The sequence below is a fragment of the Podarcis gaigeae genome (genome assembly GCF_964106915.1).
Source record: "Podarcis gaigeae genome assembly, chromosome: 10".
Taxonomy (NCBI): domain Eukaryota; kingdom Metazoa; phylum Chordata; class Lepidosauria; order Squamata; family Lacertidae; genus Podarcis; species Podarcis gaigeae.
The window spans coordinates 32,299,755-32,325,013 of record NC_139686.1 but is presented as its reverse complement, the minus strand read 5'-3'; the positions used below and the strand labels follow the sequence as shown (position 1 = coordinate 32,325,013).

The following is a 25,259-nucleotide window of genomic DNA, read 5'->3' as shown; positions in this document are numbered from 1 at the left end:
GCATGCGGGAGATTCAGGGTGGACAAAATAGTGTTTCTTCACGCAATAATTTACTCCCCACAAGGTGTAATATGCAGTGTATACCGTTAGTCCCCATTGCATATTTGTCAGCTCTTCATTTTGAAGTGACACCACACACTGCAGCAGACTAATTTGGTTACTTTAATGGACACACCATCTGCAGCTCTTTCTTGCATTTTTTTAGAATGATAAATTTTAGAGGAGTTGGGAGCCATTATGAAGCTTTTAGAGGGGCTGGATGTGGGTAAAGGGTTAGCTACGCCCACTTTGAGGAATAAGCCAATATTAAATAGCTCCTTTACTCCTTTTGTCTTCTCCAACTTGAAACACAGGAGTGTTTTATTGTCTTTTCAGACTTGCTAGTTTTAAACGTAATCTTGCGTTTGCTGAGAATTGGTCTTGGGAATGCTTGGATGGTAATGTATGCATTTTGACAATAGGATGAGACAGTCTCCTCTGCCATCCTCATTGCATCTCTTCATTATTCCTCAGGAGCCACTGCGGCCTGTGCACCCAGCCCCACTGCCAGAGGCGCCACAGCCATCACGCTTGCCTCCTGAAGCTGCCAACACCACTCTGCCTCAGAAGCCACACCTGAAGCTCGCACGTGTAGAAAGTCAGAATGGCATAGTTCTATCCTGGAGTGTTTTGGAAGTGGACCGGAGCTGTGCCAGTGTGGATAGCTACCATCTGTATGCATACCATGAGGACCCCAGTGCTACTGTGCCCTCCCAGTGGAAAAAGATTGGGGAAGTAAAGGCCCTCCCCCTGCCTATGGCATGCACACTTACACAGTTTGTGTCTGGAAGCAAATACTACTTTGCAGTTCGTGCTAAAGACATCTACGGACGCTTTGGACCCTTCTGTGATCCCCAGTCAACAGATGTGATTGCTTCTCAAAGCAGTTAAACTTCAGACTCTGAAGGCTTCTACTCTTGCCCCACAATTGTGGCTTACTCTGGTTTTGGGTTTATTCTCATGCATGAAACTCACTGTAAAAAATCCCCCCTGCAGGATTGTTTTGGACAGCAATGTCATACACTACACAAACTCCATAACCAAAACCAAAATAAATTCCTAGTCTGCAGTGGGAGAGCCTGTATTTCTGATAAGCTCTTGAAGTACGAAGTCCTCTCTCCTTCCCTCACAAGCTGCTCTGCCTGTTAAGCCGTAAGACAGTGACCCCTGGGAATTTGGCTTCCAGCTGATGTAGGCTGAAGAGGAGTGTCATGCACAGGCCAAAGGGCAGGAGGAGTGTTCAAGGGTCAGGTTAGGAGGGAAGTCAGGATTCAGGGTCTTGCTTTCTTTTGTTTTGGAACAGTGACTAGTCTTACAAGGCACAGCCTGCTTTCTAGAAGGCAAAAGACGTTATATGTGGCCAGTGCTTGAGAAATGTAGGTGTGTCTGCTTATTTGAGGGGTGGGGGATTAAGCAGCCCTCTGGCTGGTTTGTAGAATACTTGCCACCAAAACCAGGGAACATTCTGAAGCCAGTCTGAAAACAGATTTATAGAAAACTTCAATTGCATTTCCAATAGTTTCCTGATCCTCATCTCTATGTCCTCTTTTTTTAAAAAAAGATTTATTTGTGCCTTAAAACAATAATTTCAAAAGTAAATGTAGTCACACATCATGTGCGCGCTTTCTTCTTTTGCTCTTTCTTTTTAGCCCCAGAGTGTCATAACCTTCCCTTATAGATTCCCCAAAAGTGTAGCACACAAAACCTTCCTGAGTTAATTCCCACTTGAGATCATTCAGGCCATCCATCATTTAACCTGCTAGTTCTGACTGGTCTGTGAAGTTGGGTCATGCAGACAGTATTTGACAATTCTCCTTGGGAAGTTGGTGTGCCCTGTGGATTGGCCAAAGGAGATGTGGGCCACCTAAGACACTTCCTTTTCCTCACATACATGAATCACTTTTTGCTATGCTAAGCCAATCTGATAAGGTCGCTTAAAAGAAAGCAATCAACTCAATCTTCTAATAGAACCTTTCATTCTTTCAATGGCTGAGTCAACACAATAAACAGTACCTCCACGTCCTTACATCCCAACAAGAGTTAGTGCCCACCACGAACACTTGAATCACACCTGACAGATGTTGAAGAAAGTTTCACTATGCCGTCTTCCAGAGAAAAGCAGCGCATCTGTTGTCTTCCTGATGTCTCAGCTCCAGTTGGGAAGTGGGTGGCAGCTGTTCCCACTTCATTGACTGACCCAGGGTCCAGCAGTTTCCTTAACTTGTTACTTCAAATCTGATAAGAGTTGAAACTGAAATTTAAGGTTTGTAAGAGGATGGTCTAAAGTTTGTTGATGCTGTATGTTTTGGAAAGACAGGGTCTTAATTCTCTCATTGTGAGAACACCAAGTAAATTTCCTTACATTTTTTATATGGTATGCCTTATGTCCTCTGAGTTATATTCGTTTTGAGTGACATGAAAGCTTTTCTTGTAAATTTCTGGCTTATCTCTCTAATGACTAAAGACAATAACTATCTTAGAGCTAGATTGTATGTATATGGAATACTTCACCCCCAAAGCAAACAGCTGGCATTTCAACTTTGTCTCACTTGCATAACAGTGATGCAATCACCTACAAAAATGATATTTTTTTCTCTCAGTTTCAGGTATTTTAGGGCCACCTCTAATTTTAATAAGTATAATGTGGGCGGGGGGGGGGGGGCAGAATCAACTCCCATTGGAAGTATACCAAAACCCAAGGGAGAATTTCATTACAAAAATAGATTTATTGGGGAAGGGGCTTACCACTCTGCTGTTGACTCAACAATATCAGTTATGTGTAGCCAAAGATGTAGTTTATTATCTGCACTGGGTCCTTAGCGCTGGAGAAGTTCCTCTTCACTTTTTTTATTGAACTTGGGCAATAAAGTCAAGCCTGGGTGCAACTTGAAGAGAAATGTGTTTTTGTAGGGCTTGTAACACTGGAGGAAGCTGGGTCACATTTTAAACAGCAATTATTCAAGACCTTGCCACCGGAAAGGGGAAAAAAATATGGATGAACATTCCCTAAATATATGCAGGAGAAAAATGTGAACCCTAGTCTGAGAAAAGTACATTTGCATACTTTGTACCTCTTGCCCCTTGTTATGGCGATACAGCAGATAATTAGCTAAGAATTTACTGTTGCTTACTCTTTTTTCTCTAGGACTAGATACTGTTCCATTATCAATCAACTATAAGGTGTACTAATTACAGCTTCTGTTAAGTTGGATCCAAGATACATACCTTGGGACTTTTGCCTTTAGATCTGTGAATAGAAAATGGCAGTGAGGCTATTGTGGGGGTGGGACTTGCACTTTCTCAAGCAGAATTGATCTGGTCAGGCAAATTATGTAGGGCACCACAAAGGGAAAGGCAGAAACAGGCTTTAATTTAGTTAATTGTCAACAAGAGCTCATAATTAGTGACTTTTTGGCCTTGTATCTGGTGCTGTATTTCTTTTTGCTTTTGCCCCAAAGAAATGAGAGTTTACAAATCTTTATAGCAGACATTGGAAAATAATATTTCCTTTTTATCAAAGTATTATAAACTAAACTGGATTGCACAAATACCAAGCTGCAGAGTCATTGGAATTTTACTACTCTGTGCTTATTGAGAAACTGTTCAGCTCAGCACTCTCTCTGTGTGTTAAGGATTAGGCAAACCTAAAGTTCTTAAAGAAAAGAAAGGGGGTAGGGAGGGATTTCAGTGTCCACACTTTACTGTGTCAGTATTTCTCCCACCCACCCACCCACCCACCCACCCACCCACCCACAATGTTTTCCTTACTGCAGTATATGGCTGGCCCATGCTTGAAAATTCTGTTTTCTACTTCTATTTAAATGTGATACTGAAGTATGTCTCCATCTGAATTTCTGCTGTTTTCTCTTCTTTGCCTTTAATACTTGAGAATCCATGTTCTAGTTAGTAACAAGTTCCATGTCTTAGGAAAGGACAAGTGAAATGTTTTCACTGTTTAAAAATGAGAAAGTGGTGTGACTATTGCTGCTAAATTATTGTGAGTCCCTTAGGTTAACTTGTTTGTTTGTCTCTCCCATTTTATTTCTCAGATTACAGCTAGAAGGCCTTTTCAGGAAGACCTCAGTGGCTAGGAGACTGGAGACTTGGAAGGGGTGGGTTGTACAGCATACATTTTCTGTACTTGCCACTTAATGGGGAAAGTTGGAATGTTCAAGCTGGTTGGCAAGTGTTCTCTGAACTTAAGAAGAGGTTTGTGCTTCAGGGATTGCTGAAGCACTAAGATTAGTTCTGAGCTGCATTTTCAGCATGATTACAGTGCTACTTAAGGTACATTTTGCACAAAAGGGACTCATGAGAAATAGTGGCAAAGCTATTGCTGTCTGGGATATTGCTGGGATGATGCAAGTTGTGCTGCAATAAATCACATTGGTTCACCTTTTCATTTAAACTCTGTTGAATACTAAGTGGTCTGTGATCTGAGAACCCATGTTACATGTAAGGTCAGCCTGTAAGTACCTTGTTCCCTCAAATTGCCACATTACAGTATTAAGTAGGAGAACTACAATTGCAGTACACAAAAGTCTAGATGGAACCCCTTTAGTATTTTTATTCAGTCAACAGCAAAAAATACCTAGATTTTTTGAAAACGGAAGCTTGATATATTGAAAATACTGCTTTCTTTTAGTGTGTTTTGGCACACAGTGTTTTGTTAACACAAAGGAAGGTCTTTTAGTATTGCCAAAAACAAGTGATCCCATCCTTCTTGGAACCAGTTTTATGTCGAGAGGTGAATGTAGACATGAGTACAAATTAAAATGTGATATTTTATCATTCAATCTAATCAATATTTTATAACACATGGTTTCTCACATTATTGTGCTGGCTTTCCCTGTTTGAAAATATATTTTAAGTGCTGTCTAAGTTGAAGTTTTATCTGTAAATAAAGTAATTGGACAGCCAAAACCTTGAGGTACTTGTTGGACTTCATTAACTTATCAGCCACTGGCAAATAAACTCCTACAAAACTCCTTATAGAAACTTGCACTCTTTTTTCCCTTTTTCTTTCTACAGAAGAACGTGTAAATAAAGATAATGTAGGATGTACCAAAAAGTCCATTTTAAGCAGGGCAATGGCAAGTTCTCCCAGACTTTTGTATGCATTGTAGATTAGTGTCTGTATACGTGTTAATTGTAGTGGGGTTTTGTCTGACAAGCCTGAGATTTATACTTTGAAATAAACTACTGGGTTTTTAACCTTCGGCGTCTTGTGTGGTTGGTTCTCATCAAGGCAGTACTGGGTTGTTTTTAAAAAGCTGACCACAAGCCTTTCTATGACAGCAACTTGACCTGTGTTCAAGGCTTCCCACTCCTTTTTTTCTCTTAACTTGAATGTTCTTTAAGAGCACATATTGCACAGGGTGCTCTGGTGAAATTGTGTATAAGCTAAATATATTGAATTTATTTTTAATAGTCAAATGCGAAATGTTATATCTAGCAATGATGCAAATAAAAATGTAGGGAGGCAGACACAAAAATTTGTTGTTAAACTTCATTTTGAATACCTCTCTATTTAAAACCTGTTCAAACACCTATTTGGTTCTTTACTTTTAAATATTTTAACAAGCTGGTGTGTTGTTTCTTCACTTAAAAAAATACGTTGCAACAGTGAGGAATAGCTTGTCTTCCACAACTGACACAAGGGCCAACTAATCACAGTGTTGAAATGTAGCTTCTGCTGCAAACTAAGAGGCTTCACCAAAGTCGATTCCAGGGAAGAAGATTGTACAAGTAAGACTCATATCAAGTCAGGCCATTGGCCCATCTAGTTTAGTATTCTCCATACTGATTGGCAATCTGCTTGTGTTATGCTAATCTCCAGCAAAAATATAGGAAATGTTTCACATCCCTTTTTTCTGATTACTTGGCAACAGTTGCTTATGTGATATCAAAAACAGTGCCTCCATATCTGCCTAATAAGCCTTAGAACATCACCTCAGCATTTTGCTTCCTAGTGGTCTTTATACTTTTCCAATTGACTTAGCTTTTGGTTTTGGTTTTTAATGAAAACAGGCCAGGCCTCCTGCAGAAATGAACATGAAAATGAACTCATTTAAAATTCTACCACACAATGAACTTGATTCACATGGATATTATGGATATCCTTTCAGGCGTAGTTCAGCTAGATAATTCTGGGTTAAGTGTTGCGTTTTTCAAGATGCCTTGCGGGAAACTAGAGTTTCCTTTACAAGCTCATCAGGGTTTAGACCAAGTATCCTGAAAGACAGCTCTCTTCACCAGTCCTCTGCAATGTCTAGCTGTAAAGAAATGCTTGGCAGTTTTTTAGGATGTGTTCTTTGTTCATATAGGATGAATAATAGAATTGTAGAGCTGGAAGGGGCTTCCAGGATTATTGAGGGTTACTGAGTCCAACACCCTGCAATGCATGTATCTTAGCAAAAGGATCCATGACAGATGGCCATCAAACAACCTTCTGAGGGAGACCATTCCACTCTTGAGCAGCTCTTACCGTGAGAAAGTTCTTCTTGATATTTAGTTGGAATTTCTTGTAATATGAAGTCATTGCTTCGGGTCCCAGTCTCCAGTGCAGAAGAAAACAAGCTTGTTCCATCTTCCACCTGACAGCCCTTTAGATATTTGAAAATGGCTATCAAATCTCCCTCTCGGTCCCCTCTTTTCTAGGCTGAATATACCCAACTCCCTCAACTGTTGGAAGGATAGGTTTACATATCCTTGATCATATTTGTTGCCCTCCTCTGCACACGTTCCAGCTTGTCAATGTCCTCCTTGAATTGTTGCACCCAGAACTGCAGACGACTCCAGGTGGAGTCTGACCAAGGCAGAATAAAGTGGCGAGTATGGACTCCATGAGTACAGCCAGGATTTCTTTGGGCAGGGGGAAGGGCAGGCTTTCAGTATGCATAGACTAGTCTGTCTATGAAAAAGCTAGAGGTTTCTCCCATCTCCAGCTGCATATCCAGACAGTGTATGTTGGTCCATTACAGCAAATGGGGCCCTACCCCACCAACCTCAGCCTGCCTTCAGTCAGCCCCCATCTGCTTGCCTTCTTGCTCCCAGACCAGGAGAAGATAGCTTCCTCTTCCTCTTTCAACTCAGTATTGACTCTTGCAGAAATCAGCAGGAATTACGACAAAACCTGAATTAGTTGGCTCTGGCACCACCTATTATTAGGCTCCCTGCCTTCTGTCCTGCCTTAAGTCCCAATAATCACCAGATGCCATTGCATTCAGCTAAGCAAGAGGTATTGTCATAGTTCAAAGACACATTCCATACTGGCAAAAGCCCTCGAGCAAGGGGCAGAACAGGAGAAGAAGAGAGAATGTGAAGAAAAAAGGATGCGTGAGCAAGTCTTGATTGGCTGGAGGGTGGCCTCTGGGCTGGGGTTCCCTTCCCCTGGCTTCGCCTACTTGTTGCTTTATTTGTTGAGGAACACACCGATCCCTTGTGAGACAGCAGAAGAAAAGACAATCATAGTAGTCTTTGGATCCCCTATACCAGGGGATAAATTTGTAGGTGCTGCCTATTATTGCTATTTTGTTGTTGTTTTATTGTATTGCTTTTAAGCGACACCTGTAAGGTATAAAATGCAGTAAACTATTTAAGTCACTTGGGGCCAAATCGGCTAGCAATGCCTAGTGGGGAGAAGCAGGAACTCTTCCCTGATCTCCTTGTAGAAAATGGTGGGATATAAATGCAATTAATGAATAAGTAAGTCTTTGAAAATTATGTAACCCAGAGTCCCATTATCGGGTTGTGAGCTCATCACCATCCTGCAGCCTTTGCAGGGACCCCTTAAGTAGCACATGGGCTTAAAGGATGAAAGCTGTGTTGAAACAAGCTGCATAACTTGGAGCTGGTGGTCCTGTCTCAGTCTAACCTACCTCACAGGGGTGTTGTGAGGGTATGCAACAAGGAGAAAGAACCACCTACAGCACATTGGAGGGAAAGTCAGATACAAATGAAACAGATAATTCCTGTGATGTCTACCTTGTCATGTGCTGCCAATGTAGTGAAGGAAAACCCGACCTATCATTTGAGAGGTTCAAAGGCTGAAAAGTCTACCTGTTTAGCAACTTGCTTGCCTAACAAATGACAGAGGACTTCAAATCATTTGCAATAAGCCATTCTGAATGTCGCTGGCTTCTTGTCTGATGCTTAGATAAACGAGGCATCTTTGACAATTTACACTACAGGCTACTTCGCCCTTCAGGGTCACTAGATACTCATTTGCCTGCAAAAGGTTGTAGCTTCAATCCCAGGAGAGACCTGGGTCTGAAATCTTGGAGAGCTTCCGGCTGCTATTGACAGTGTAGACAAGTGCTGAGCTAGGTGAGGAATGTGACAAGAAACTTTTTGCACAAGTGTCTTTATTTTACTAGGTTTTGTGTTGGCTTCATGTTTCCTCCTCTTTTATAAGGGAAAAATAAAGACCCTACATAGACCATACTTGGAGAGGAAGAAGCAAAGTGAGACAAATAGAAAGGAAAGGGGGATGTCAAGCAGGCAGACAAGACAGGCTGTGTTAAATGCAGCTGTGATGTCTGGAAGAGCAGCCGTCACTCCAACCACAGTTCCTCCCATGGGGGCAGTGTCTGGGTGGAGTTCAAGCCCTCCTGGTCTTAATGTATGCCTAGAGACTCCACAGATGACTTAAAGAAGATGGGCCTAATGTGCAAAATAAATCTCTTGGCAATAGGAAGTTCTGAAAGCAATACTTTCCTCATTCTCTATTGACCTTATTTAGCCAAAACCACATTTTTCCTCCATGCAAGAGGCTTGGGGGGGGGGGGGAATCCCAATGTTTGCAGAAACACAAACAAAACCCCAATGGCAGAGGATCCCAAAACAGACCAATAGGAGTTGAGTATGATTGGTTGCTAGCTGGTGGTTGAAGCGGTGGGGAACAGGAAAGGAGGGCAGGGGAGAGAAAATGCTTAAGGCAGTTCTTACCGAAATATACTTGGAAGCTGCAATTTAATATTGTGCAAGATTGCAGTATATATCAACAACAGATATATGTTCTACTTCTAGGGTATGTATTTTACTTAATATTGAAGTCTCATTATATCTGTGATAATGTCCAGAAGGGTAGCTGGGTTAGTCTGTTGTACCATCACTGTAGAAAGTATCAAGTATTAAGGCACAATAATAAATTTATATCTATCTAATAAAAAGTCCAGACCCGTTTTAAGGAATTTATTAGTTTATATATCACGGGAGGACTAGAGGTCTTGAGATTTGTGTTAGGGCTGCCATAAATTTGCTTGGCTAGCTTCAGATTGTAGCACACATGAGATTCTGCTGCCACCTAGTGGCTTCTATAGAGAATGCAAGAGCCAATCAAAAGGTAAAGGTAAAGGTACCCCTGCCCGTACGGGCCAGTCTTGACAGACTCTGGGGTTGTGCGCCCATCTCACTTAAGAGGCCAGGGGCCAGCGCTGTCCGGAGACACTTCCGGGTCACGTGGCCAGCGTGACATCGCTGCTCTGGCGAGCCAGAGCCGCACACGGAAACGCTGTTTACCTTCCCGCTGGTAAGCGGTCCCTATTTATCTACTTGTACCCGGAGGTGCTTTCGAACTGCTAGGTTGGCAGGCGCTGGGACCGAGCAGCGGGAGCGCACCCCGCTGCAGGGATTCGAACCGCCGACCTTTCGATCGGCAAGTCCTAGGTGCTGAGGCTTTAACCCACAGCGCCACCTGCGTCCCTCCTAAGAGCCAATCAAAGCAGAGCATGAAAACTCTGCTGTCCTACCTGGTGCCTGCTGGTCTTTTTGTTCAGGTTCCAACCTGCAGGGGATTTTGAAGATCTGGAACTTCACTGGAAGGAAAGACTGTTTGAATGTTTCAAATGTTTGAAATTTGGGTGAATATATTCTCTCCTTTGCCTTAGTTCAAATAAAATCGTTCAGCAAGAGTCGCAGGTGCTCAGTCACAACGCGTCTGTGCAATTTAAGCCGCCAAATGTCAAAAAGATAATTCCTGTTCTGTGTTGAGGAGTGATTACTATAGTCAAGAACACAAAGCGAAATCAGAGCGGCGAGAGGCAGGTACATCCAGCTGTGTACCCAAAGGAGTCTTCTAATTACACCAGAAACCATATTTTACCGCTTCTCCCTAAGTATTGTTCTGGCATGGAACCAAGTGTAGCTTTTCAGAGATGCTATACAAAGCCAGGAGCCCAGCACAGCTGAAAGTACATAACTGTGTAGAAAACATAGGGTAGATTCAAGCAATCTCCCGGTGCCTATCAGACGCTTGCTTTCAGAGCAACTGTGTAGTGAGATCCTTTTTCAAGCTAGGTTGCGTAAAGGGGTGAAATTGGCTGGGAAGCTTTGTGATTGTCATGCTCTGGACAAGTTGCCAAAATCCAGCATCCTGAAAGCTGACCTGTGGGTGGTATTCCTCTCCTCGCACAGCTGTCTCTGTATTAGGGGTGTGGAGAAGCAAACAGTTCCAGTGTGTTCCGTGTATGACCAATGTTACCTTGACAGCTGCAACACAACTTTTCTTGCTTGTTGCATGAATATGTTGAAGATACAGAAAACAGGCTTGATTTGTATTCCACTGAAAGAGAAGGAGCATTATTCTTGCAGCCATTTCCTTGGTCAGTGGCTTTAAATACCCCAAAACACGCATACGAAATTCTACATTAAGAAAAGCTGAAATTTGCAACTTGGATTAAATTAAGGTTTTGTAAATGGAGTCTTATTAGTTTGGGCACGTGGCAAGACGACAATGTTCTCCTGTACGTCACTGCTGCTCTCCTGCTCCCCAGCATCTGCTGCTTGAGGTGGCAACCTCATTCTGCCTAACAGCAAGGCCACTCCTGAATCTTTCATCTGGGTCCCACAGTAACCAGGCACGTAAAACTTATTCTGGGAACCAGATCAGGCCAGTCTGGTCTGGTCTGAACTTGAACCTGTTATGTGTAATATCAAGAACTGAAAGCCCTTCCTGCAAGATAGCAACTACCTTCCCTACTGTAGAGATAAGTAAACAGCTGCAAATGCAGTGAAGTTACTTGCTTTGGAGTAGTCTGCATCCCATTTTCTGCTGCACTTTCATTTAGTTGCAGGCAGGTGATGTCATTGCACGGCATCTTGGCCTACATCCATCTCACTAAATGCTAGTTTGGAAACCATGAGGCAGAATCCCAGGTGGGCACAGGCCAGTTTATTTGGTATGGCAGTAAAAGCGTAGATTTTTTTTTTAAAAAAAAAACTTATTTTCCCCTACCTAGATGTTAAAGCTTCTGATGCTTATTTCACAGCACTGGCTTCATAATGACAAAATCAAAGTTATATGAATCTGGCAAGCCCTGGTGCTTTGTTTTGTTGAAACGCGTCCAGCTGAACACAGGCAGGTCCTCTTCCACAGTTGGTCCATTTATGGCATAGGCTGCAAAGTTCGTAGCCATAGAGAGGTCTGATACCTGTGAAGGATCATAGGAGAATACTTCATTGTAAAAGGAAAGGGGGCAGTATCATCACCCCCCCCCTCAAAAAAAGCCACAGAGCTACTCTCTCTCTCTCTCTCTCAACACCAGCACACTAATGGTCCAAAACATATCTAACCTCTTTCCTTCTCCATTTTGCTCGGCTTCTGCTGTACCCGATAATTTATTTATCTCAATTTATTTGTCTCCCTTCCAAAGCCTCAAGGCGGCTTACAATGAAAAGAAGGGCAAATATTATTTTTTAATATAACTATTTTGTGCATGAAGAGTTCTGCACAAAAAGAGCTGTTTTTAAAATACCGTGAATGTGCCTTCCACAAGATCCAGTGGGAAAGGGCAGGCTGCATTCTTACCCAGGGCCGGATTAAAGCAACTCCAGCTGGAGCTAGGAGACCTTGGGAGCCCAAAACTTAATAGAATCTGATCATGAGAAACAAAACCTCATTCTCTTCTTTCTCTACTACTCAATGAAAGTAGAGCACTACTTATTTATCATATAACTCTATGAGAAGCTTTAAAGCCTCCACAAACTTTACTAAACATACTAAATATGCACTTGTGTAACTGTTACAGAGTCATAGACTCATATGTCACAGGTTGAATGTTACCAAGCAACTGAGCCTAGGTATCTGTTTTCTAATTTTTTTGGGCAAGAGGCTGAGGCTCTCCTAGATTATGAGGCCCTGGCCTGCAGCCGCCCAGCCCACATATAAATCTGTCACTGTCCTTACCTTTGGGCTGCATATAATGACATAACAGAGGAGGAAGTGTGTGTGTGAGAGAGAGAAAGAAAGAATGAATGGATGAATGAATTAATGAATCCACCCTCCCCACAAGCATCTAGAACAGGCCAGTTCTTCTGGGAGTCGTTACCTTGGAGTCATAGCAGCCAGCTGGCATTGGAGACTCAGGGTTCAGGTCTCCCCTGCAGCAAATGGTATTACAGGGATTGTGCCTTGTATAGGGATCTTTTGTGTAGTCTAGAAAACAAAGGAACCAGAGAATGAGGATTTAAGCAAGTGTTCATAGCCATGAGGACCCACTGCATTTCTCTGTCCAGTGGTACCTCGGGTTAAGAACTTAATTCATTCTGGAGGTCCATTCTTAACCTGAAACTGTTCTTAACCTGAGGTACCACTTTAGATAATGGGGCCGCCGCTGCGCAATTTCTGTTCTCATCCTGAAGCAAAGTTCTTAAATCGAGGTACTATTTCTGGGTTAGCGGAGTTTGTAACCTGAAGCATCTGTAACATGGAGCTTCTGTAACCCGAGGTACCACTGTATTTGTTAATTTACAAGCGTATCCTCCCGCCTGACCTCAAAGAGTTTAGGCCCTCTCCGGCTTTTATTCTCACAGCAGTCCTATAAGGTAGGTGAGAAAGAGAAAGAGAAAGAGAGAGAGAGAGAGAGAGAGGCCCAAGATCACTCAGTGAGGTTCATGGCTAAGCCTGGGCTGATCACAGGACTAAAAGGAGCACAAAGGCAATGGTGACTCATACCCTTGCATTGAAAACAAATGCTTCAGCCATTCTGTGCTAGATGTCAAATGCCTCAGGGGTTACAGTGCAGAATTCAAACAGCCCTGACTGCTCACAGAGTTAGGTATTTACAGACAGGATTTTAACCACAGTTCAACTTGGGTCTCATTCACACTGGGAGGTATTTTGACAACACTGTGGGGACTGCCAGACTTGGCATCAGTTTGGAGGGGATCCAAAATTTCGGGGTCACACATTAATGAAGCTCTCCAGACTGTCAGTATTTTGTGGGAATGTGATTTGATTGCATACCAAAACTTCCAGTCTGCACATTTAAAGTGGACGAAAAGCGCTTTGTCACCCTAGCAAAAAATCTACTTAAAAACACCACCACCTCAGGCTTTTTAAAGTTTTGGACACAGAAATGCTTTGAAAACTGCGGAATGAAAAAGTGTTTAATGAGAAGACATGTAAACACCCTCAAACAAATCAGACTGAATAGGTATAATCTAACCTCTGCGTAAACTTTCTGCAAGCAAATCACAATGGATGCTGAATAAACAGAAATGTAAGGGACTAAACCTAAAGATTGTCTGCTCCCCCAGGTATCACGGAATAACCCCACCACTTGGCCTTCCATCATACATGTCATCTCTTTCATCTGTAGCACACCGACTTGCATTTATTCGTGCAAGGTTCAATGTTTTTCCATCGAACCTGCTGAGCCACAGATTTTCCAAGGGTTTGGTGTCTCCGCTATGCGAGTGTGACGGGAAAACAGTTGAATCTCTTCCACATATAATGTTCAACTGTCCCCTACATAGCATAGCCAGGACTAAATTCCTGGGTCCTGCTTTACTGCGCTTGGTTGGCAGGCCTGTTGAGTCACATGCCGCACTGCTTTTGCAGGATACAGATCCTTCTGTAACTCTGCAGGTGGCGAGATTCCCGAATGCGGTTATCTCACACACAAAAACCACCAAAAAACAACAACAACATCAAAAACTAATCAGACAGTTATGATGAGAGTGCATGACGGATCTCGTCTCCAGTTTTCCTTTTTCTGTGAACCGTCCCTTGGATCTTTCCGGGCCCCAAGCTGTTATTTGTCACTGCTCAATGACCCACCCTTGCATCGTGGTGTTCACCTTCTGTTGTTAGATATATTGGTCTTTATGCTTGTGTGCTTTTATGTTCGTACATACTTTATGGGCTAATAGCCGTATAAATAAAGAATTGTGAATTGTAAAAAACCCTAAAGATCTGAGAAGTTCTTTGGGGGGGGGGGACTAATATTTTGTTAGATTTGGGCTCCCACCTCAAAATCTGAATGGGTTTTGAAAACTGTATCCAGGTAGTTAAAGTTCAACAACTTTCTTTCCTTGTCCCAGTTCGGTTCAGAAACCAAAACAGCAAAGGAAAACTCTTATGATTTTTTCTGAGTTGCCTGAAAACGCTAGCAAGCATACAGATGATGGCAGTGCTAATTCCTTGTGTCAGGACTGCCGCTAGGTCCCAGCTCACAGAGGACCAACGCCCAGTGGATGTTATATACAAAAGTCTTTATTAAAGTTTAGTTTCCATTTCCAAGCTCTGGGCGCGCAGACCCACGTCTCGACGCTAAACCGGCTAAGTCCCCTCTGACTCACTGCTCCACCCACACCAGTTTAAGATTCTAGCCCGGCTCCACCTCCTACGCTGCTCTTTCCTTCGCTGGGTCTTTCTGCCCTCTGGGGTTCCCTCCTTCCTGGACTCCTCTGACGCTGAGCCTCCTGAGTCTTGCCCCTCCCTCCGGCGGGCTTTAGGACCTGGCTCCCTTTCTGGGCTCCCTGCTGTGCCGCGCTCCTGTACATTTGAACTTGGCGCGCGCGCCCAGCCGGTGACTTTCCTTCTGACCGTTTCCCCGCTTCCTGATGTGGGTGTTGCCAAACCTGACTCCTCTCCTCCCTCTGGTGGTGAGGACACTGGTCCCGACTCCTGGGACTCCCCCTCCCCACTGCGCTCTGGTGGAGAAGCTGGTCCTGATTTCCAACTGCTGCTCAGGGACTCCCCGCTAGCCCCTTCCTCCTGGGGCTTCCCCCCTGGAGCCCCCTTCGCTCTGGCCACCGGCGCTCCCTTCTGTGAGTCCTCCGATTCGCTAGAGAGGCTCGTGGAATAACTCTGGCCACTGTCACTGCCTGCGCCTCCCTCGTACTCCTCCTCCTCACTCTCCATTTGCTCCCCCTCCTGTGTCTCTCCTTCTGAACCCCTGACATCCATCCCCCCCTCGAAGCCCCCCCTTCCCCCCTCCCCCTCTTCAGGTGCGGGTTCTGGGCGCTCTAGAGTTGTCGGGGTGAGTTCAGGATACAGTTCGTCCCCCGAGGCGTGCAGCCATCGTGATAAGTCCAGAAAGTCCTCCATGGGCTCGTCGACTGCGATTCCCTCCGCTTCCATCTCCTGGGCGGTGTGTTCGAAATCTGAGGCCGCCCCCACATCACTCACGACCTCTTCTCCCCCTGTCGCCTGAGGTGACGCCACTTCCCAGGGTCCCTCCGGCATGTCTCTGCGCCATCCCACTTCGGGTTGGTCCTCCCACCAATAAGATCCCCCCGTGCCAAAACCTGAGAGCGAGCCCTCTGGGGAGCTGCCTCCCGGAGCCGAGTCCTCCGCTGACGAGAAACCCCGGAAAGTGCTGGCCGAGAGTGTGGGTGTGAACAGACAATCATCGAAAAAGCCCGCCGGCATAGGCTTGTGCGGGAAAAGTGTATGGAATTCTTCCTTGAGCAACTGCTCCTCCAATGCGTAATCCGGCACCCACCTGTTGGCGCTGGCCGGGGTGTCCTCTGTGGCGAGAAGATATTCAATCCCGTCCTCCCCCCACCTTGAGTCCAAAATCTCTGTGGCTTCGTTGAGTGGCCCCCTTCTCGGCGACCCCCCCTTTTTGGGCGCTTCCCTGAGCGGGTCTGGCGCTGTCCCTGGTGCCTGAAACCTGTGGGGCTCTTTGTAGGGTGTGAGCACTGATCTATGAAAGACCGGGTGCATTCTGGACCCCTCCGGGAGTGTTAACCGAAAGGCCACTGGGTTGATCTGCGCCTCTACTTGGTAAGGCCCTAGCTGCTTGTGCCCGAGCTTCTTCTTGGCCAACGATCTGGCCGGAACTGCCTGGGCTGCTAACCAGACCCAGTCTCCTACCCGGATGTCTTCCCCAACCCTCCTGTGTCGGTCTGCCTGCACTTTGTAAGCCTGTTTCGCCATCTCTAACTGCCTCCTGAGCTGCTCGTGGATCTCCTGCAACTCCGCTGCCACGGCCTCTGCTCCCTGCGGCTCCCCCTCCCTCACTTTCTCTAAACCCGGGAAGGTTCTGGGATGCCGCCCATTGTTGGCGAAAAACGGTGTCACCCCCGTGGACACGTGTTTCGTGTTGTTGTAGGCAAACTCGGCTAGCGGTAGGTAGTCCACCCAGGTCGAGGGCTGCTGGTTCGCGTAGCATCTCAGGTACTGCTGCATGATGGCGTTGACTCTCTCCGCCTGTCCGTTAGTCTGCGGGTGTCGCGCCGACGCCAGGCTGACCTTGACGTTCAGGAAACCCATCAGCTTTTGCCAGAAGTTGGATATGAACTGGCGCCCCGTCGGACAGGATGGACCGTGGTAGGCTGTGCACCTTGAACACGTGGTCTATAAACAGCTTGGCGGTCTGCTCGGCTGTGGCCACCTTCGCGCAAGGAATGAAGTGGGCCATCTTGGTGAACAAGTCTACTACCACGAGTACTGCCGTCTTGCCTCTCGAGCTGGGCAGATCCGTGACAAAGTCCAGGGCCACCCTCTCCCACGGTTCGAACGGTGTCTGTAGCGGTTCCAACAGGCCCGCCGGCGGCTGGTGTACTGGTTTGGCCCTTTGGCAGGTGTCGCACCTCTTGACGTATTCCGCGACATCCCCCCTCATCTTGGGCCACCAAAAGTCTCTGGCTACTAGGTCCACCGTCTTCTCCTTGCCGAAGTGTCCCGCGCTGGGCGCGTCGTGCAGCTGTTGCAGGACCCTCGCGCGGAGGTTGTCTCCCGGCACGTAGAGGGCTCCTTTGCGGATGAGCAGGCCGTCGCGTATTTGGAAGTCGTCGTCCCTCGACGTGCCGCTACGCACCTCCTCCATCTTGGCTCGCGCGAAGGAGTCCGTCTGCAGCGCGCGACGCACCGCGTCCAGGTCCACCGTGGCTGACGCGCATGCCCACGCCTTTGGTGCGAAAATATGCTTGGCCGCCGGCGGCGCCTCTTCTTCGAGATACTGCGGTTTCCTGGACAGCGCGTCCGCCATGATGTTGTTGTTTCCAGGGATGTATTCTATTCTGAAGTCGAAATCTGCAAAGAACTCCGCCCAGCGGATGTGTCTCTGGTTCAGGAACCTCGCCGTGCGCCAGTACTCCAAGTTCTTATGGTCCGTACGGACCTGCACCGTGTGTTTGGCCCCGACGAGGAAATGCCGCCACGCCTTGAAGGCTGCATGTATGGCCAGTAACTCCCTGTCCCAGATGGTGTAGTTCTGCTCCGACTTGCTGAGTTTCCTGGAGTAGAAAGCGCACGGCCTCCAGTCCCCCTGGTGGTCTTGCTGCAACAGGACGGCCCCCACGGCCCTGTCTGACGCGTCTGTCTCCACTCTCATGGGCCTGCTGGGGTTCACGTGTAGCAGGTGTTCCTCGGACGCGAAGAGGTGCTTGAGCTTCCGAAAGGACTGCTCTGCCTGCTCCGTCCAGATGAACTTCTTCTTCTTGGAACTGAGGGTGTCAGTGATGGCCGCTGTCTGCATGGCGAAACCTTTGATGAACTTGCGATAAAAGTTGGCAAAGCCGACAAACCTCTGGACTTCCTTTCGACTGCGTGGGCTCTTCCAGTCCAGCACTGCCCGTACCTTGGTACTGTCCATGGCGAGTCCCTTGTCGGACAGTTTGTAGCCCAGGAAGTCCACCTCCGTCTTGTCGAACTGGCACTTCTCCAGCTTGGCGTAAAGCCGGTGCTCCCGCAGCCGCTGCAGTACTTCCCTGACATCTCTCTCGTGAGCCTCCGGCGACTCCGAGAAGATGAGGATGTCGTCCAGGAAGCAGACGCACTTCTTGTAGAGAAGACCCGCCAAGACATGATGCATGAATGCTTGAAAACAGTGGGAGCCATTTTGTAATCCAAAAGGCATAACTCTATATTCATAGGTGCCCAGCGGCGTAAACATGGCCGTCTTCCACTCGTCACCCTCCCTCACTCGTATGAGATTGTACGCTCCGCGTAGATCCAACTTGGTAAAGATGCGCCCCTTCCGCACCGTCGCCAGCAGGTCATCGATCTTGGGCATGGGGAAGGCTGAGGGCTTGGTTTTCGCATTTAAGACGCGGTAATCAACTACAAGCCTCTTTTGGGGCGTGTCCCGCTTCTTTACAAAGAATACAGGGCTGCCCCCCACCGCCTTGGACTCTCGGATGAATCCCCGCTTCAAGTTGTGATCTATGAACTCCCTGAGCTCCTGCAATTCATCCTCAGACATGGAATACAGCTTCCCCGTCGGGAGCGTCGCCCCCGGCAGGAGGTCAATCTTGCAGTCGTAGGGTCTGTGGGGAGGCAGCTTGTCCGCTTCTTTCTCGCAGAAGACCTCCAAAAACTCTTTGTACTTGTTAGGTACCGCTTGCAACATGCCCAAGTTCAGCTGTGGTCCATCCTCGTGCCCCTCATCGTCCAAGTCAGCCAGGATGCAGTGTTCTGCGCAGTAGGAGGAGCCGAAGGTCAGTTGCCGCTGGTACCAAGCTAATGCCGGGCTGTGCCTATCCAGCCAACTCATGCCCAACACAATGGGCGTGTCTGACAGGCGGGTGACGTTGAAGCTGATGACTTCGTGGTGATTACCAATGCGCATCACCATTGGCGGCGTCTGCTGCAGCACTTGCCCTCCCAGTAGCTCCCTGCCGTCCACCGTGACGACGTTCAGAGGTACCGTCGCTGGCAGAAGGGCTATGCCATGTTGCTGGATGAAGTCCATGCCTATAAAATCTGCATTGCTCCCAGAGTCAATCGTAATGGGGATTTCCACAGTGAGCCCATTGGGAAGTTGAAGGGATGCGGTGAGCTGCACTACTGGTTTGGGTGGGAGGGGGTCTGTGGGCTGTAACATTACTGGGGATTGCTTCACTGACTTGTCTGGCTGGCCCCCAGTGACTCCATTTCCAGCCAGACAGTGGAGTTTTCCTGCTGCGATTCACTCTGCTGAACTGCTTCTGTTACTGTCGCTGCGGCTGCAGTGTGCTTGTGAAACCGCTGGGGACACTCTTTCGCCATGTGCTGAGCACTGTTGCAGATGTAGCACTTCCTGGTCCCTCTAGGAGGCTTCATTTTGACTGCTCCCGGCGTTAGGGCTCCGGCTGTGGACTGAGCCTTAGCACCACCTATCTCCATCGGCTCCTCTCCTCCTCCCAGCGGAGGCATGGATCGAGCGCGCGCCGCTTCCTTGGGAAAGGGGGGTGGTGCTTTCGTTGGCGTGCGGCCCCAATGCACTTCCTCTTTGTCCCAAGAGCGTCCTTCCAGCCTAACCCCAATGGTGAGTGCCCTCTCCACAATGTCCTTGGTGGTTTGGGGTCTCTCCCCCCTTGCAATTTCGTCTTTCACAGCTCCGTTCAGCCCCTCCCAGAACAGATCTCTGACGGCAGGCGATTCTCTCTCCCACCCCAATGCGTTCACCAATGCGAAAAAACGTGAATGATATTGCCTTACAGTGGCTCTACCTTGTCTTAGTCCGTGAATCTGTTTCCTAGCGATATCCACATCAATCTCAGACAAAAAACACGCATCCATCACTTTAAGGAAGGCACCCGCATCTTGGAGGGCTGGATCCTTATCTCTCCAGAGATTGCGCAGCCACGTTTTCGCCTCTCCCCGTAAATGCGAAACAATAATCCCACTCTTTCTTCCTCATTTTTAAAGTCCTTGTCAAGCAGCTGCAGTGCATATAGTACATCTGCTCTGAAGTTAGGATACTCCTGCAGGTCCCCATTGAAGTGAGACACAAGGCTCCCTTCTCTGTTCCCCAGCCCAATCCCTTCTGGTCTGGTGGCCGGTAGCCTCTGTGTAGTTAGCACTTCTAACCTGGTTCGCAGATCCTGGCAGGTAACAGCTGCTTCCTGCTCCTTTTTTCTGGATGCCGCAATTTCTGCAGTCAGCTGCGTCACTGCGTTTTGCAGACTCGCTATCTTCTCTTCGGTAGTCATTTCCCTGGTTTTCGTGAGCTCGCGAAGCACCAATCTTCACCCCTCGCTGCTTTCCCACACTCCACGAGGTTTTAAAATTGGTGGAAAATGGTGAGAGGGGACTTACTGTCAGGACTGCCGCTAGGTCCCAGCTCACAGAGGACCAACGCTCAGTGGATGTTATATACAAAAGTCTTTATTAAAGTTTAGTTTCCATTTCCAAGCTCTGGGCGCGCAGACCCACGTCTCGACGCTAAACCGGCTAAGTCCCCTCTGACTCACTGCTCCACCCACACCAGTTTAAGATTCTAGCCCGGCTCCACCTCCTACGCTGCTCTTTCCTTCGCTGGGTCTTTCTGCCCTCTGGGGTTCCCTCCTTCCTGGACTCCTCTGACGCTGAGCCTCCTGAGTCTTGCCCCTCCCTCCGGCGGGCTTTAGGACCTGGCTCCCTTTCTGGGCTCCCTGCTGTGCCGCGCTCCTGTACATTTGAACTTGGCGCGCGCGCCCAGCCGGTGACTTTCCTTCTGACCGTTTCCCCGCTTCCTGATGTGGGCGTTGCCAAACCTGACTCCTCTCCTCCCTCTGGTGGTGAGGACACTGGTCCCGACTCCTGGGACTCCCCCTCCCCACTGCGCTCTGGTGGAGAAGCTGGTCCTGATTTCCAACTGCTGCTCAGGGACTCCCCGCTAGCCCCTTCCTCCTGGGGCTTCCCCCCTGGAGCCCCCTTCGCTCTGGCCACCGGCGCTCCCTTCTGTGAGTCCTCCGATTCGCTAGAGAGGCTCGTGGAATAACTCTGGCCACTGTCACTGCCTGCGCCTCCCTCGTACTCCTCCTCCTCACTCTCCATTTGCTCCCCCTCCTGTGTCTCTCCTTCTGAACCCCTGACACCTTGCAATGAGCCTTTTCACGTTGTGGAGATGGGAGGGGAAATGTTTGTAAAATAGGGGTGGACAACCTGCGCCATCAGCCTAGATTCAGAAGCCCTCTGCAAGTGAAGAAGAAGAAGAAGAGGAGGAGGAGGAGGAGGAGGAGGAGGAGGAGTTTGGATTTGATATCCTGCCTTTCACTCCCCTTCAGGAGTCTGAAAGCGGCTAACATTCTCCTTTCCCTTCCTCCCCCACAACAAACACTCTGTGAGGTGAGTGGGGCTGAGAGACTTCAGAGAAGTGTGACTAGCCGAAGGTCACCCAGCAGCTGCATGTGGAGGAGCGGAGACGCGAACCCAGTTCCCCAGATTACGAGACTACCGCTCTTAACCACTACACCACACTGGCTCTAGAAGTGATCATATCACACCTCTGACAAGAGTGATCCCTCCCTCCCACTGGATGGCAAGGAAGAGTAAAGAAATGGGTGGCAAGGACAGACAACAGGCTATGGCAGAAAGAGAGATAAAAAACTGGGATGGCCCCATCCACCATCAGCTTCTGCCCTTCCCTGTTGCTGGCATTTGGACCTCAAAAATTACACCAGAGGAAAGGTCATCCTAGGCAGAAAAAAGGTTCCCTGGCCATATGTTAAAGGATAATTAAAAATGTCATACTGTTGTATCTCATTATGTGCTTCATGGTCTCCATGTCAGTCACTTTCCCTTGGTCCCGTCGGAAGATTTTTGCTCTGGGAGCCATCTCATAAGAGAAGTCTAGGCCGTATTTTTCAACATACTCTGTATATCCGCTCAGATTGTAGATATTTTCATGAAAAGGGACGTTGTAAGAAGGCCAGTATCCTGTAAAAATAGACACAAAAGGTAAGAGGCATTGGAGAAGAGGTTTTGGACACTGCTTGAAAGTTCCCAAAGTTTTGAATTTGAAAGCTGAACTGCAAGAAACACAACCCTCTTTCTAGAGCTTGCTGTCACTCACAAGGAAATAAATGAATGGGACAGAACTTGCAATGGAAGGAATGTAACAGTTGTAAAAGCAAATTTCACTTGGAGAGGCTGACATACCAAATAATCTCAGCATTTACCCAAAAACAGTGGAAGTCTTCTGAGCACCATCTATTATCATTTACGCTGCTGCGTGCTAGAGTCACCTGCAAACATTACATTACTACACACACACCCTTTTTGCACAAATACAAATCTGGAATTACTGGTGTGTTACAAATTTATCCTAGACTATTTTCTAATTCTCCCTAGTTAAGCAAAAGTGTTAACTTTCAGCAGAGACTTAAAAAAAAAAACAAAAAAAAAACCCAAACTCCAGAACTCCTATTGAAGCTTTTACCTTTACGGAGAACACTTGTCTGATCAGAATATTCCACAAGTTTTGGGATCTGTTCAACGACATAGAGGGTTCCTTCACCAAGACTCTCTTGCAGTTTGACCCTGTTTGTATTCAGTATCATGTACTGGTTGTTATAAGTACCTAAAGTCAGTGAGGAGACAGTTAAACTTTTAACTTTTGGGACAAGAGGATTGAGAGAATTGTACACAAAGAGATTCACTTCAAATATACCAACCAGAATTTTCCCTTTCGAAGGCTTGTGCCCAGGACTTTCCGCAGTGGGCCATCATGTTGGCAATGCGGACTCTCTGCCATGCAAAGAGACTCTCAGGTACCACTTGTTTGAGAAGAGAATGGTTGTATACGCTGTTTGTGGTCTGCAACATGATCAAGCCATTGCCAAGTATGTAAAAGTCATCTAGGGATACCAAAAAACCTGAATACAAAATAAAAGGAGATGGCTTGTTATCCATAAATGAATGCTTCACAATGTTTATTCTGAGGCTTCTCCAACAAATTTTGCCGGGCTCCTGGATTTGTCTCTGACTGCTGCAAGGCTAGGGGACAAGCAGTCCTCACTCCAACCTTGCTAAGAAAGGACACCCTTATAAACAATTTTATATGGGGAACTGCCACCTATACAGTCAGACATTCCTGCCTTCATGGAATATTTGGCAATAATGGACTATGGTCAAATACTAGGCAGTCAGTTCACAATATCTTCTTGTCAATCAATGGACATAATAACGCACTGTTATGAGGCTTAGCAAAGCAGTCCGTTGACTGGGATGATTTTTGTAAATTTAATTTATAAGCCACCTTTCTTGAGCGCAGTCCATAGATGTGTAACAGGGGAGGGGAGGTGTCAGTTCTGCAGGATCTATTTCATATTTTAGTGGAACTCCAAGATCCACCGTCTGGAGCTAAGAATGAAAGGAACCAATGCCGCTGAACAGCTGAACACAGGGATTAACAGAGCTCACAGACCTTCCACACAAAAATCCATCCCTGGCTTGCCCACCTGTCTTCATTTCTGCAGTCTAATTTAGTCATATTGTTGTTCCTATTTTTAAGTGATTAGGTGCCCGCCCAGAAATACTCCTAAATTATGACCAATCAATTAAGGCCCCATCACCTTGAAACTCTGACCTTTCCACAGCTACACAGGGCCTTTGTAGAACTAAGATTCCAACAAATGCCCTCAACATATTTAGAAGGGAGTTATCAAATAATTCCCCATATGGATTGAAATGTATATATGGATGCAATCAGGTAGAGGACATCACACACTATCTTCTGATTTGCCTCCTGTACACAATGCCCAGAGGAAACTTTATACTGCCAATTCTTAATTGGCTTCCAGGTCGATCCACACAGGAAGTGACAGTTGAATTCCTAGCAGATAAACATCTATATATTACACACCAGGGAGCCAAATTTGCGCTGGCAGCCAAGAAGCTCCGTTCCAGCTATGTGAATGCACTCCAATTTAAAATTTTAATGTAATCAATTTCTTTTTATGTTGTAAACTCCTACAGGCTACGTTGTATGATTTTAGAAGAAAGTTTTCCTTTTATTCTCTGCTGTCCATTGTAAAGGCCTTTGGCTATATAAAATAAAATTGACCAAACTGACTTACACCACAACCACCCAGCCATTTACCAGAGAATCTCCTGACATTGGATGAAACCTCTGTAGTCCATGGAGGACCGAATAATATTTTATAAAACACAGTATTAAAGAAAGATGAAATGAATGCTTTAAGTTAAATGAACAACATCAAAGTCACAATTCAGTTCCATTTTGAGCTTCACAATGGGCTGCTTATGTGACATGAGCTTATAACTCTCTTACAGAGACATCTAAAAACTATGGATGGCAAAACAGCTGACATGACAATTTCCTAGGTGTTCACATTCACTGGTTCCACATAGGTTTCTAAAAGGTATCACACAGAGACATGTACACAGCCCTTAGAGCTAATTTTGTAGGTTGTGATTCTGTAACAGGTATGTGCCCTGGAAAATAGCAGGGGGAAATCAGCATCCCTAAGGAAAAGTACTTGAAAATGAAAACTACAAGCACCGGCGGCTCTCTGAAGTTCTGCCTAGTCAGCATTGTGTTTCTCTATTTGCATGGGCTTATGAGAATTTGATGTAATTGAAATTGCCTCTTGACACGGTTTATCTACTTCATCTGTAAGCCAGTCTCCCTATCGCTCACTCTCAAGGATCCTTGAATGAGCCCCATAATTCTATCAATGCAAACAAAAGTGTTTCTGATTGCATCTTCTGGATCCAAGCCATGTAGCTACTCAGCAAACCTTGTAGAGAACACTAGGGCCTTGCAGCCTCATTCACCACAGCCTTATTAATGAGAGGTGATGTTAGTGTTTCAAGCAGTTCCCCCAAAGGGCCAGACATGATCAGAAACAGGAGTGACTGCTGGAAATGATACAAACATGAAATATAATATAATAAAATACAGTCCCTATTGCGATAAAAAATAAAATAAAAGCATGACTACTACAAGCACTGCACAAAGTATTTCCAGGCAAGTTGTTTTACATTTTGTGCATATAAATGTATACACCAGCATTCATCCATTCTCACCACAGCAAGTGAACAGAAATCTTCTACAAGTGCCAAGTGTTGTGTAATGGTTAGAGTGTCAGACCACGACCTGGGAAACCAGGATTTGAATTCCCACTCAGCCATGAAACTCACTGGGCAACCTTGGGCTCATCATTGCCTCTCAGCCTAACCTACCTCACAGGGCTGTTGTGGAGATTAATTGAGGAGGGGAGAACCATGTATGCCACCTCGAGCTCCTTGGAAGGGAAGGACGGGTATAGATGCAATA

The 25,259-nt window shown here is 46.5% G+C and overlaps 2 protein-coding genes across 15 annotated transcripts in view; one reads left to right on the top strand and one right to left on the bottom strand.

The window, feature by feature from the left end:
• Nucleotides 1-5,253, top strand: part of ATF7IP (activating transcription factor 7 interacting protein) — a 69,700-nt gene extending 64,447 nt beyond the window's left edge. For 11 of the 13 annotated variants that reach the window (XM_083698588.1, XM_083698584.1, XM_083698589.1 and 8 more), the window contains one exon: nucleotides 514-5,253. In XM_083698588.1, coding sequence (XP_083554714.1) covers nucleotides 514-930 — 417 coding nt within the window. In that variant the 3' untranslated portion in view covers nucleotides 931-5,253. The remainder of the gene's footprint in view (nucleotides 1-513) is intronic. The other 2 variants (XR_014555208.1, XR_014555209.1) reach the window with 1 other exon arrangement.
• A 5,944-nt stretch (nucleotides 5,254-11,197) lies between these two features.
• PLBD1 (phospholipase B domain containing 1) overlaps nucleotides 11,198-25,259 on the bottom strand; it is a 35,491-nt gene continuing 21,429 nt past the window's right edge. For both annotated transcript variants that reach the window (XM_083698684.1, XM_083698685.1), the window contains exons 7-11: nucleotides 22,633-22,833; nucleotides 22,398-22,538; nucleotides 21,710-21,895; nucleotides 12,369-12,475; nucleotides 11,198-11,471 (exon numbers count right to left, since the gene is read on the bottom strand). In XM_083698684.1, the coding sequence (XP_083554810.1) occupies nucleotides 11,304-11,471; nucleotides 12,369-12,475; nucleotides 21,710-21,895; nucleotides 22,398-22,538; nucleotides 22,633-22,833 (803 nt within the window). In that variant the 3' untranslated portion in view covers nucleotides 11,198-11,303. The remainder of the gene's footprint in view (nucleotides 11,472-12,368; nucleotides 12,476-21,709; nucleotides 21,896-22,397; nucleotides 22,539-22,632; nucleotides 22,834-25,259) is intronic.